Below are 14,654 nucleotides of genomic sequence, written 5' to 3'. Positions count from 1 at the left end.
ATCTAGTCGGGAGTGGTGCTGACTGAAAACAGATGATTTGGAGCGATTCGCGCGCCATTTGTTGGTCATTCTAAGGACTTATTGAACTACCCTCGTATCATATTTTTGGGTTGATATTTAAAACGTTTTGTAAATAATTCGGCTGTATAGCTTTAAAGTTCAACAATTTTGTTAAAAAATAATGTATTTTGTTGAAAAATCGGGTCTTTTGGTACAACCATTTGTTTAAAATATAATCTTTTTTCGTTAAACATTCAAATACGTGGTTAAAAGTTGATCTAATTTGTGAAAAATTTATACTTTTTAAAGATATACCTTCATGATTGAAAATTTACCAATTCCATTTTTAGAAAATTAATCTTCCGTGTTAAAAAATAATATTTTGGTATTAACTCTTTTGTTAGTAATATAAGCATTTTATTGACAATTTTCTTCTTTTTCTGTTGAGATTTATTTAATTTGCCTAACAACGTAACTATTGCATTTGTAGTTAAAAATTAATATTTTTATTGAAAATTGATATTTTTTTAGTGGAAAACTCATGCATTTTATTAAAATTTCGTCTTTCTCTTGTGTCAAAAATTAATCTGTTTTTTTCTAAATTAACATAATTTGATTAAGGATTTCACAATTGTGGGTAGAAAATTAAACTATTCGGTTGAAAATAACTTTTTTTTCAATATTAATCTATTTTTATGAAAATTTAACTTTCTGGTGGAAAATGAACTTTTTTGTTAAAAAAATAATATCTTCGGATTGATATTGCAACATTTTTGTAAATAATTTGGCTTTCTGGCTTCAAAATTCAACAATTTTGTTGAAAATTACTGTACTTTGTTGAAAAATCGTGTCTTTTGGTTGATTAATATTCTTGTTAAAAAATTTATCTTTTTTTGTTTAAAATTTAAATATTTGGTTAAAAATTAATCTTTTTCAGTTGAAAATTCAAGTATTTGATTAAAAGTTGATCGAATTTGTTAAAAAGTCATACTTTTTAAAGATTTACCTCCGCGCTTGAAAATTTGGCTATTCCATTTTTAGAAAATTAATCTTTTTGGATTAAAAAATCAAATTTTGGTACGAACTAATAATAATATATTAATAATATAAGCATTAATAAAGGTCAATAATATAAGCATTTTGTTGACGATTTTTTTCTTTTTTTGTTGAGATTTAATCTTTTTAATTAACAACGTAACTATTCCATTTTTCGTTAAAAAAAAAACAATATTTTTGATAAAAATTGATCTTTTCTAGTTGAAAAATAATGTGTTTGATTAAAAATTCGTCTTTTTTGGTCGAAAATTATTCTATGGCTGCAAATTCACCCTTCTTGGTAAAAAATGCAACTGTTTGGTTCTAAATTAAGCTGGTTTGTTTGAGGATTCAAAAATTTTGTAGAAAATTCAACTATTTGGTTAAAAATTATATTTTTTGTTAAAAATTCCTATATTTTTGGCCCAAATGAAACTATTTGGTTAAAAATTAAACTTTTTTTATGAAAACTTAATTTTTTGGTAGAAAATTAACTTTCTTATTAAGAAAAAATATTTGTGGGTTAGAAAATCCACCGTTTTGTAGATAATTCATCATTTTGGCCTAAAAATTTAACCATTTTGTTGAAGATTGATGTATTTTGTTAAAAAATCGTGTTTTTTGGTTGACAATTAATCATTTTGTTGGAAAACATATTAATTGAAAAATAATTTTTTAGGTTTATGACACCTTATTATTGTTGATAATTCATCGATAATTCAACTATTTTGTTAGAAATCTAAAAAATTTAAGTATTTTTATAGAAAATTAAAATATTTGGTTAAAAATTAACTTTTGTTGAACATTCCTGTTTTAGGAATTAAAATTTCATTCTTTTTTTGAAAATTCATACTTATGGCTCAAAAATTCAACCCATTGGAAAAAATTCATCTGTTTGGTTTGAAATTTCAATTAATTAATTAAAATTAGTTTTTTTTCTTTACTGAAAAATCTGTTTTGGTTAAAAAAAGCAACTGTTTTCTTGAAAATTAACTTTCTTGTTGAAAATTCATAATTTCAGATTAAAAATTCGACTGTTTTATTGAAAATTCGTCTTTCTTAGCTATAAAATCCAACAATTTGGTACAATTTTTTTTTCTTTCTATAATGGAAAATCTCCTTTCTTTCAAAAATCCGAATTTTTTGTAAGAAATTTTCTTTTTATCTTGAACATCAAGGAATTTGGTTGAAATTTTACTTTCTTCATTGAAAAATCGGCTTTGATTTAAAAATCTACTACTTGATGAAAACTTTTTTGTTAAAAGCGTATAACTTCGGGTTAAAATTTCAACTATTTGGTAGAAATTACTTATTACTATTAATAGAAAAAACAGCTATTCAACGAAAAATGAGTCTATTTTTGATTAAATCAACGGTTTTTTACTTTAAATGAAAATCTTTTTAGGTTAAAAATTCAACTGCATGGTTGCAAACTCATTTTTTGGGTTTAATATTCATCATTATAGCTGAAAATTTATCTCTTTCGTTGAAAAGGTATCTATTTTATCAATAATTCATCTTTTCGGGTTGATAATTCAACAATCGTGTTAGAAAACTCAATTATTTGATTAAAGATGAACTTGTTTGGTAGAAAATTCGCCATTTTGGGATGAAAATTAAAGAAATTGTGGTAGAAAATTAACTTTTCTTGAACATTTAATTATTTTATGGAAAGTTTATACCTATGGGTAAAAAATTTAAATTTTATGTCGAAAATTCGTCTTTTTGGATTGAAATTTCCACAATTTAGTTAAAATTTGTTTTCTGTATTCAAAGAAAAAAATTTTTTTTTTCGAAAAATCAACTATTTCATGAAAATGTATTATTTTGGGTTCATTATTCAACTGTTTTGTAGAAAAATCGTCTTCATGGCTTGGAAATTCAATATTTCGGTTCCAATTTTGTTTCTTTCTCGTCTGAAAAATCTTTTGTTGCTGAAAAACAAATTAATTTTTTGGGCTGAAAGATTAATTTCAGTTGAAACCTTATCTCTTTGCTTCGAAATGTACTTATTTAACTGGACATTTGTCTTTTGGGGTTGAAATTCAAGTAATTTAATAATACATTTAACCAAATCGTTAGAAATGAAATTTACTGTTAATTTTATAATTTTGGGTTAAAAATTCGATTGTTTTGTAAAAAAAATCGTGTTTTTCACTTGGAAATTCACCAATTTGGTTTAGTTTTATTTTCTTTCTTGACTGAATTTTTTTAGCAGAATTAAACTGTTTTTAATTTCAAACTAAAACCTTTTTATATTGAAAATTCAACTACTTGGTTAAAAGTCGAACTACTTTATAAAAAATTAGTTTCTTTTAGTTGAAGATTCATAATTTTAGCAGAAAATTCATCTCTTCAGTTAAAAATTCGAATATCTGTTAAAAATTCATCTTTGTCGCGATATTTTCAACAAAGGGGGTTTAACTTTGATCCTTGATTTGATATTTTTTTAACTTACCTCTTGGAAATTCTTGAGGACTGACCAACTCACGGAAAAATTCTTGTGCGATGTGTGGTTGTTCCTGTTCTGGAAGCGTTTTTACGAACCAGAACTGTAAAGTTCTCGATTCTTGAGTGTGTTTTCCAGTTTGCGCACTTACAAGAAATACCCTGAATTGAAGACAGAGGTGTGCTGGTTGTCCTATTCCGTTTGCGGCTACAATAAAAAACGGTTAGTTGATTGACTATTTTTTTAAATTAAAATTGTGGAGTGGAATCTCTTCAGAAGAATAAGTTCATTCATACTATTCATAGCCTGTTTATTGATCACGATTCCTTTGTGATCTCCTCCAGCCACGTGAACGTTTTTCTCATCGCCATTCTCAGATGGAGGATCCAACTCTTGCCTCTCGATTATTAATGTTGTGGAATTTGCAGTTTTGCATTTTGGTGTCATCACAATATGTTCTGTAACACAACATATAACATAACATAACATATGATCTGTAATCTGACAAAATCCCATTTGATTAGCATGGGGAAATTTTAGATTTTCGAAAAATTGTACTCGTGCTCCAGGACAGTGTGTCTAGCGTTTCTGCAAAAAGAAATTCCAGGACTTTTCCAGATTTTTCAGGACAAAAAATTAATTTTTCCAGGTACCTTCTTTTTAGAGTAAAAAAATACTTTACACGAAAAATGCCTAAAAACTCTGATTTTATGGTCAAAAACCCATTTTTTAATGATTGTTCTTTTATGACGGAGAAAAATCATGACGCTACAATCGAAAATATTTCGGACTTTCTCATTTTTTAACTCTAAATACAATTTACCTTTAAAAAATGGTTGCAATTCGACTGAGGTATCTAATTTTAAGAGATGAATTTCAATTAAGTTGATGAAACTTAAAAAATGTCATCTAAACTGTTAAATTTTCAAAACGAATTTTTCGTAAAACTGATGCATTTTCAACCCGAAAATATGAATTTAAACCAAAAAGATTAATTTTATACCAATAAAGACGAATTTTTAACTAAAAAGATAAAATTTCAACAAAAAATGGAAAAGTTACATTTTCAGGAAAAAAAATTAAATAAAAAATAACAAATTTTCAATAAAAAAAGTTCAATTTTCAGCCTAAGAGATGAACCTTCAAACAGAAAAATTCATTTTTAACAAAGTGGTTCAACTTTTACGTAAGTAATTGAATTTTTAATTTGGACATCGAATTTTCAGCCAAAAATTGAGTAGTTATATTTTTAGATAAAAAAATAATTTTTTAACAAAAAAAAATCAGTTTCAACGAAGTAGTTAAACTTTCAATCAACGAGATGAATTTTCAATAGAAGTGATGAACAAGAGATGAATTTTCAAACAAAAAAATTAACTTTTAACGAAGTAGTTCAACTTTTACCAGAGTACATAGTGAACTATCAATTTAAAAAAAATCAATTTTCAGCCAAAAATGGAATAGTTACATTTTCAACTGAAAAAATGAAATTTTTAACCAAAAAATTAAGTTTTTAACCAAGTAGTTAAACTTCTAAACAAAGAAATTAATTTTGAACAAAAATAATTAAATTTTGAACAAAAATAATTTATCTTCAACTGAAATAGTTAAATTTTCAATTAAAAAAATAAATTTTCAGCCAAAAAGATGAATTTTCAACTAACATTATGAATTTTCCATAACGAACAAAATGATTTTTTAATACATTGGTTCAACCTTCATCCAAATAATAGAATTTTTTACCAAAACAGATGAATTTAAGAACATTATTCCGTACCGCAATCTTAATCTTGTAACATTTTTAGCATAGAATATTTTATTAATGAAACAAAATAATTTCCAATTCAAATTAAAATGTTTTAAATCTATTATCTTTGACAGTTAAAGTGGCAGGATTTTATTGAAACGTACCAAACTTTTTAGGGGTTGAAGAGGAGTATTTAAGAAATAAAACTATATATAGCTTTTTAAAGCTATATAATATAAACTTATAAGCTTTTTTTAACCCACTGTCAACCCCCTGCGGCGTTTCAAATATGACCGGAAATTAAAAAAATTAAAATACATTTTTAAATGCAGTTTAAATAAATGCAACTTTTTAAAAAAATTATTTATTCCCTAAAAATGTAAAAAAAATAATCGTATTTTTAGACTGAGATGTAGTAGTTAATCATTGTTTAGAGTGGCAATTGAAAAAACATGTAATTATTTAAACAGTTAATTATTGTTTATTTACAACATTTCTGAAAATTGAGTCAGAGGTGTCCAATTTTTTCTCAATTTGGTATCGTCTGATACTTTTCGTCAAATAATTACAAAATTTTGATACATTTCTTCTAATTTTTCACAAACCTCTATTTTTCTTAACGATTTTTATTTGCTCAAGCACTTTTTTCGATAACTTTAAAAAAATGAAATAACATAGAATAGATACACTTATTTTTCTGAATGCATAGTGTATAGAAAAAATGAATTGACCATTTTTTAATAGTTTAAGCAAATATAATTTGTTTAAAGAATTATTATACCAAAAATATTTTTAAGCCCGTAATTTTTGAATTAAACATAATATTGAATTATCTGGAGTAGTCGTAAATTCGGCTAAAAGCCTTTTGTTATTGTTTATGCAATTAATGGTTGTTTTGTTTTTTATTTCCTTTCAGTTGATTATCGATGGTTTAGATCTTTTTTGGCACAATATTGAAAAATCATAAAAGTCATAATAAAATTTAAATCACAAAAGGGTATTATTTCATTTTTCATATTTTTACAATCTTTACCATGAGTGTATTATAAAAAAAGTATATTCACTAATGCAAATTATGATTCAAGTTTCAAAATTTTCTCTGAACGAAATGCTATATTTTAGGTCATTTATAATTATTACAATAATAAAACATTACTTTAGTTAATTTTCTACAATTGGTACAGTTTATTTATAATCATTTGAATAATAAAGAGCATAAGACAAACCCATTTTGAAATTGCAGTAGTGAATGATACTGTTGAAAGAGGTGGAAAAATTAATATCGGACTTTAACTGCTTGATAACGAGAAATGAGGATCAAAAACAGTACTTTCTGAAATTAGTAAAAAAATTACAAAAAACATTTTCCAGATATCTGAAAGAAAGCATTGGCTTTGGCCAAAAAATTATGCTATTTATCAACGTCGTAATTAGACTGTATATAAAATAGATTTAGATTATATATTATACATTTAATTGAAAATTCTACTATTTACATTAAACTTGAACTTTTTTGTCGAAAATTGTTATTTTGCTTGAAAGTAAAACTATTTGGTGCTAAGTGCAACTTCATGGATGAAAATTATTTTTTTTTTCATTGAAAATTCAGCTATTTGGTTAATAATTCATCTTTTGTAATAATTCACTTTTCTGGGATTATAAGTTAAATTTTGTCCACAACATTTGATTTTTTAGCTTGAAAATTACATTTTTTGCCGAGAAAAATGTGGATCAATAACATAAAATATAATAATATAACAAAATATAACAATTCCACGTGTTATATATTATATTATTAATCCACATTTTTTAATAGAAAACTGCTCGAACGAATAAAAATGGTTCACCAGTAATTCTTAAAAATTTAATTACAAATTATGCAATTTTGAAGTTTTCGAATTAAAAATTATGTATTTTTTATGATTCACATTCGCAATTTCATCAGTTTAAAAGACTTGGAATTGAAAACTTGACTTTTGTTCTTCGAAATTATCCAAATTTAATAATTTTTATTTATACATCTTTAAAATTCAAGAGTTTTCAATAAAAATAATTGCAAAATTATGCAAGTTTTAGGTTCTTCAATCAAAAGCCCTGTAATATTGATGCTTTGCATTATAAATTTCTTTAATTTTAAAGATTTAGTTTCATTCTTAATTTAGTTTTTAATTTTAAACTTTACAATTAAAAATTATGCAAATTTTAGGATTGAAAATACTATAATTTCGATGATTTACATTCGAAATTTTTTGCATTTGGAAAATTTAGAATTAAAAAATTGATTTGATTTCAAAATGCTTGGTTTCAATTATAAATTTTTCAAATTGACCTATTAAAAAAAATATCCAAAGCTACAACATTTTAAATCACACACCTTAAAAATATTGGGTTCTTAAAGATAGAACTATTTTTAAAAAACGTTTAAAATTTTATGAGTTTAAACTATAAACATTCAAAGTTAAACAAGTTAGCAAATTTTAAACATCTGAAAAAAGACCAGTGATTATTAATTATTTTTTATATAACTTTAAATTGAAGCATGTATTTTAATTTGATAATTAGGCAATCAAAATAAGAAACGCGTAATAAACGCGCTGAATACACTATTTTTGCTACTAGGACAATAATCTTTAATATCTCATTAGAATTCGTTTTTATTTTATTTCATTTAGAAAGTTTGGACAACCTCAATTTATAAGCGATTTTTTTTATTCTGATTATTCTTCTTGCAATATTTAAAATTTATTATTAATTCACATTTGTACTATTTATTATTTCTTCTTAAACAATATTTCATTTTTACTGTTTAGATTTTAAATAGTAGTAACAGATTATAAGCTCCTATTACAAAAAAATATAGGGAAAATACGTAACTTTTTCTACAAAAATATGCAAAGAAAAAAAGGTATAAGAACGATAAATAAGTACATAAAAGATTCATAAAGTAATGACCTTCATTAATAAACTTATTTTATTATCGAATGGCACTTTAATTTAAATATGAAATATTCAAATAATATCTCATGTCCAGTTTTGTGTTGAAATATTGATTTTAAAACTTAGTTTGCTATAAAATTGGAATGCTTCCAAAATTTCTTTAAAATTATATTTAATTGGATGGAATTTTGACTTATCTGGAAAATTCGAAAATAGTGTTCCTTTGAAAGAAGAAAAAAAACGAAATAGAGAAAACGGGAACGAGGTTTGTATAAGGTGAAATCGAACAGTTCTATCTGAAATATCACAAAAGATAGTGCTAGAGTTTTCAGAAATAACTGCATTATACATTCTAGCTATCGATTACACATATCAAGGCCATATTTTGCTATATTATTGGCCATGATCACGAGATTGCTTCGAATAGAATAATTCAATATTTCCTCTTAAATACATAAACATCAAGAGCATCATTTTTTCATTTCGAAAATTTAATTTCAATAAATTGAACGCAATGTATTAATTTTTTTATTTAATTTGCTGATTTTTAAAGACTTTTACACTTGTTTTTCAAAACTGAATTTGAAATTTAATTATTGAAACGAGTACAAAACTTTTTTTAATATATCCAATACTTAAAAGATGAGACGTTATAAAACTTAAAACATTGAAAGAAAAAAAGAAAACTATTTTTAATTCGCTTAATTAGTTGCTGTAAAAGTAAATAATTATTAATCGTTTAAAAATTGAAAAGAATGGACTAATCAAAATTGCATTTTCGTCGTGCTCACAGATAATGACAAATCCCATGCATAATGGTTTAAAAATAGAAATGACTCATTCATTCAATGTGATATAAAATAAAAATTAGATTGAGATAGTGCAACATATGATACTTGAACTTTTTAACTAACAAAACTTATTCTCTCTAATATTTTCTTCCATTTTTATTAAAACGAAATTTATTTTTACATGTTTATAATCTTATTTAATGAAGTAATTTTGTTAAATAAAACATATTATTTTAAGATGCTTAAGAACAACAATAATATTTCACCTAGTCCTAATCCAAATTATATTTTATGATTTCTATAAATGAAAACTGGGTTCTAATTTAACCTTCGATTGTTATCCAAAGCTAAAATAATTTTATTATTACATTTAAATTTTTTAATTTATATTTGTGTAAAGGTTTATAATTTAATTATCTTTATATGAATGTAATTTAGCTTTTGAAACACATTTTTGGAGAAAAGTACACTCGTGAAAGTTGGAAAAAATTCTGAATTTTCAACTCGGGTACCGTATCCTAAAAATAAACCGAATACTTTTTATTTATAAACATGCTTTCATTTCAAAGGAAACATAATTTTGTAACACGGACGTCGCAAAATAAAACAATTAAAGTCTAAAAATTCCCCAAAGTCAATTCGAAATTCGCTGTTTTAAGACCATTTTTAACAACTAAGCGCCAACTAAATAAATTAATGTATTGCATAAAAAACGTCTCATTTCGATATATTTGAAAAATTGGTAGTACTCTGGAAATAGATTTTGAATTAATATTCTGTAAAATTGTTAAAATATTTGAAAGAATCCGTTACATTTCCCTGACCATTAATATTCAGAAAAAAGCACTGCAATTTTCTAAATTTATTTCTAACCAAAAAAAGATTACTCTTCTACCATAAAAGATGAATGTTCAACCTAAAAGGACGAATTTTCAACAAAAAAATTTAATTCAATCGAGTTTCTTAAAAAAAGGAATTCTTAATAAAAGAAGTAATAGTTTATAATTCTACTAGAAAAGCTGACATTTCTACTAAATGATTCAATTTTAAGATCAAAACGACGAATATTTAACTTAGAAGGTTAATTTTTAACAAGAGATTAATTAAGAAATTAATTTTCAACCAAAGAGATGAATTTTCTACTAAAATTATTAATCTTAAAAAAAAGTATTTTATAAGAAAGTGGTTCAACCTTAAGACAAGTAGTGTCTTTGAAGCAAAAATGATGAATTTTTTAACGAATAATCAAATAGTAGATAGCCAAGATATATTGATTTAGATAAAATAGTGGAATCCTCAAGAAAAGAAGATTAATTTTCAACAAAGAAGTTGCATTTTATAAAAAAAAATGAAGTTTCCATTAAAACAGATGAATTTTTAAACAAAAAAGACGAATTACCAAAATAATAATTGAATGTTAAATTAAGAGAGATTTTATTTGAATTTTCAACACCAAAATATGAATTTTCGACACAAAAAGACGAATTTTAAACCAAAAAAATGACTATTTATCAAAATTGTTGATATTTCCACCATGTAAAAAAATTAACTAAAAAATATCCATTTCCAATCGGAAATAAAATAGTTAAATTTGCAGTTAAAAGAAGCTTATGTTCAACAACAATAAAAAAAAGAATTTTCAATAAAATACTGTCATATTTTTAACCAAAAAATTAATTTTCATTAAAAATGGTGAATTTTCGAACCAAAAAAATGAATTGAGTGTAAAGCATACATTTTTTTAACAAAAATATTTATTTATACCTCCATTTATACCAAAAAATTGCATTTTTAATAGGAAAAGAGGAAATTTGAAAACGATAAGAATAATTTTCTATAAAAAACAGATAACTTTTCAACTAGAAAAGATTATTTTTAGCCACAAATGAAAATATTATATTTTCAGTTTAAGAAATTAGTTACATTATCAGTTGAAAACAAAATTTTTTTTTAATAATAATTTTCAACCCAAGAGATGAATTTTCAACAAATAATGTAATAGTAGATATTTCCATCAAATTAAAAAATTTTAATGAAAAACAGTGGAATTCAAACAAAAAATGCGCACTTTCAACAAAATAGTTTAATCCACAACTAAAGAAGATTAATTTTCAATCGAAACGTTGCATTTCTAAAAAAAAATTAAACAGATAAATTTTCAAGTAAAAATTGAAGTAATGTTTACATTAAGAAAATTAATTTAAAAAAAAAGAATTATAATTTTTTTATTTTTTAACCAAAGAAGTTAATTTTAAACTATAATGATGAATAATCAATAAAAGACGAATATTCAAGTAAAAAAATATCAATTTTCAAACAAAAATGAAATAGTTATATAACAGTTACTATAATTAATTTTTAAAAAAATTCAACAAAATAGTGGAATTCAAACAAAAAATGCGCACTTTCAACAAAATATTTAAATCCACAACTAAAGAAGATTAATTTCCAATCAAAAAGTTGCATTTTTATCTGAAAGAGATGAAGTTTCTACAAAAAGAAATTAATTTTTAGACCAAAAGACGAATCATTAAAATAAAAATTGCATTTTGAGATACAAATGTTCAACAAAAAGTTTATTTTCTATCGAAATAGTTGAGTTTTCAGCCCAAAAAGCCGGATTTTGAACAAAATTGTTAAATTTTCAACAAAAAATCATGAGTTTTCAACAAAAGTGTAGAATTTTCAAAAAGATAATACAATTTTTAACTGAAAATATAATTGTCAGAAAGAAGCAATTGCAAATGCAGAAAAATGATGATAAGAGGTAAATAAATTAAGGATAAGAATATTATTTCAGGTTTTTTTTTTTTATTTCAGTAAAATATCCACTTAACTTTTATTTTATTTTACTATACTATACTGAAATTCTCAATAAATTACGCATTTGATCAAAAAATATATCTTCATTGAAAACACAATTTTTGAATTTATTAACAAAATATCAAAACAATTTAATTAAGAAATAGAAAAACGTGAAGAATCACAATACCGTAAAAAGCATTATATTTAGTATATTTCCATAAAAAATCAAATTTAATTTATTGCATATTGGGGTAGGTGTCACATAACCGAACAAAAAATCTATATATAATATTGATAATATTGATTAATGTTTTCCCAAACTCCTAAACAAATTTTAATTATAATAGTAATAATTTAAATCACATATTTAAAAAAAAAAAACGAATTAATTACGGCGCGCAAAAAGGAAAATTTGACCTCCATTTTGGAAAAACCCCTGCTTTGTTGTATAGAATACAACAATCGTTACTGAATCCCCTGAATCCTAACCTCTAACTCGAAATAAATTTGAAAAATTCTGACAGGCAAGTAATATCGAATTTGTGTACTTACCACTCTTTTTGTCGTTCATTATGACTGGATTTATTTTCCTTTGTTTATGAAGAGTAAGATTTCTGTGAAGAAAAACACTTTAAAAGCACTTGGCACTGCTTGACACCACAAGGTTTTTATATATCGAAACGACACTATCAATGACGATATTGAAGCGAGCTTGACAGCACTTGTCAGTTCAGCCGGCGAACGCTTACTGGTAATTTTTACTTTTACTCCCCCACATAATAACAACAGAGTTTCACATTCACAAACGTCAAGTGGACTCTCGATGACAAGCGCGTTTGTGCACGTCTGACAGTGCTGCCAATACCCAACAGCTGTCTAATAGTCCAAGACGACCGAGAAATGAGATCAGAATTTTTATGAGAATTTTTTTTTAAACAGAATATTACGGTACTTCGGTTCTCGGATAACTGGAGCGAGTGAGATTGATTTATTGGTACACAGGGCTAACATTCGTGACGCATCTATTCTCTTTTTCTTTTCGAGCTAAAATTATATTTAAATCTAATTGCTCCATGACGTCACTATTTGTCATGCATGACGATGACGTCTTCAAAGTTTAATTACGTGATAATAATAGTGATCAATGAGATAATATAATACTTACATTCGTAGAACAGTTTTTCAATAATTGATTACAAATTTTTTTCAAGGTGGGACTACATTTTTTTGTTTAGAAAATTTATTATTTATTTATTATAAGCTCAACGTATAGGGTGACTTGATCGAAAAATCAGGACTTCCCAGTTCTCAACCCCTTCAATCACTAAATTCCCCCACCCCTAATACAATTTAATTTAAGGCGCGTTATTTCAAAAACAGGGTTGCTACAAAATAAACATTTTTAAAAAAGTTAAAAAAAAATATAAATTTTTAACAAAATACAGGAATTTTCAAGAAAAGAGTTACTTTCTCTTATTCAAGAAATTAATTTTCAACTTTGGAATCTTTAACAACAAAAAAAAAGAATTTTCAAACAAGAGGATTAATTTTCTACCAAAAACGATGAATTTTGAATAAAAAGACATGAATTTTTAATTGAAAAATATAAATTTGCAAACTAAAAGTTTCAGTTTAAACAACTAATTTTTAACCATAAAAATGAATTTTTATTAGAATATTTAAATTTTTAACCAAAGAAATTAATTGTCAACTAGAATGATGAATCGTAACAAAAAAATTAATTTTCAACCAAAAATAAAATAGTTATATTTAGAGTGAACAAAATTAATTTTGAAGAATAAAAAAAAAAACAAATTTTCAACAAAATAGTAAAATATATCACCAAAATAATTAATTTTCAACTACGATGAGTAATCTTTGACAACAAAAAATTTTAAACAAGATGACTAGTTACAGTTACAGTTTAAAAAATTATTTCTTAAGCAAAAAAAAAAGCTAATTTTCATCAACATAGTTACATTTTTATCCAATTTAATTAATTTTAAACTATAAATAATGATGAATAATCAGTAAAAAATGAATTTTCAACCAAAAATGACGAATTTTTAAACTCAAAATTAAATATTTATATTTACAGTTAAAAAAATTAATTTTTCACAAAAAAACCCCAATTTTAAAAATGTTAATTTTTAATGAAAGAAATACATTTTCAGCTATGATGATTAATACTCAAATAAAAAAACTAATTTTCATCTAAAAAGATAAATTTTCAACCCAAAAGTTACAGTTTGAACATCTAATTTTTTACCATAAAAATGAATTTTTATTAGAATAATAGAAATTTTTAAACAAAGAAATGAATTTTCAAAAAGAATGATGACTCAAAACAAAAAATTAACTTTCTACCAAAAAGACGAATTTTCAGGTAAAAAATATAAATTTTCAAGTAAAAAATATACATTTTTAACCAAAAATAGAATATTTATTTTTAAAGTGAACGAAATTTATTTTGAACAACAAAAAAAGTAGGAATTTTAAACAAAATAGTTAAATATATAACCAAAAAGATAAATTTTTAACCCAAAAGTTACAGTTTAAAAACTAATTTTTAGAAATAAAAAAAACGAATAATTTTTCAAAACAGTTAAATTTTTAACCACACAAAAATGAATTTTCAAGAATATTGATGAATAATCAATAAAAGAAATTAATTTTCAAACAAAAAGATTAATTTTTCCAAAAAAGACGAATTTTTAAGTAAAAAATATCAATTTTTAACCAAAAATGGAATAGTTATATTTACAGTTACTATAATTAATTTTGAACAAAAAAAAACGAATTTTCAACTAAATAGTTAAATTTTTAACCGAAGATATTAATTTTAAACTAAGATAAGGAATCTTTAACAAAAAAATGAATTTTCAAACAA

General features: G+C 23.9%; 1 protein-coding gene across 1 annotated transcript in view; it reads right to left on the bottom strand.

The window, feature by feature from the left end:
• LOC117178070 overlaps positions 1 to 12,546 on the bottom strand; it is a 63,940-nt gene extending 51,394 nt beyond the window's left edge. Inside the window, exons 1-3 of the mRNA XM_033369297.1 lie at positions 12,317 to 12,546; positions 3,781 to 3,942; positions 3,494 to 3,691 (exon numbers count right to left, since the gene is read on the bottom strand). Coding sequence (XP_033225188.1) covers positions 3,494 to 3,691; positions 3,781 to 3,942; positions 12,317 to 12,335 — 379 coding nt within the window. The 5' untranslated portion in view covers positions 12,336 to 12,546. The remainder of the gene's footprint in view (positions 1 to 3,493; positions 3,692 to 3,780; positions 3,943 to 12,316) is intronic.
• Between the last annotated feature and the right edge of the window lie 2,108 nt (positions 12,547 to 14,654).

Source organism: Belonocnema kinseyi, chromosome 8 (assembly GCF_010883055.1).
Source record: "Belonocnema kinseyi isolate 2016_QV_RU_SX_M_011 chromosome 8, B_treatae_v1, whole genome shotgun sequence".
Taxonomy (NCBI): Eukaryota; Metazoa; Arthropoda; class Insecta; order Hymenoptera; family Cynipidae; genus Belonocnema; species Belonocnema kinseyi.
This window is presented reverse-complemented; position numbering and strand designations above follow the sequence as displayed.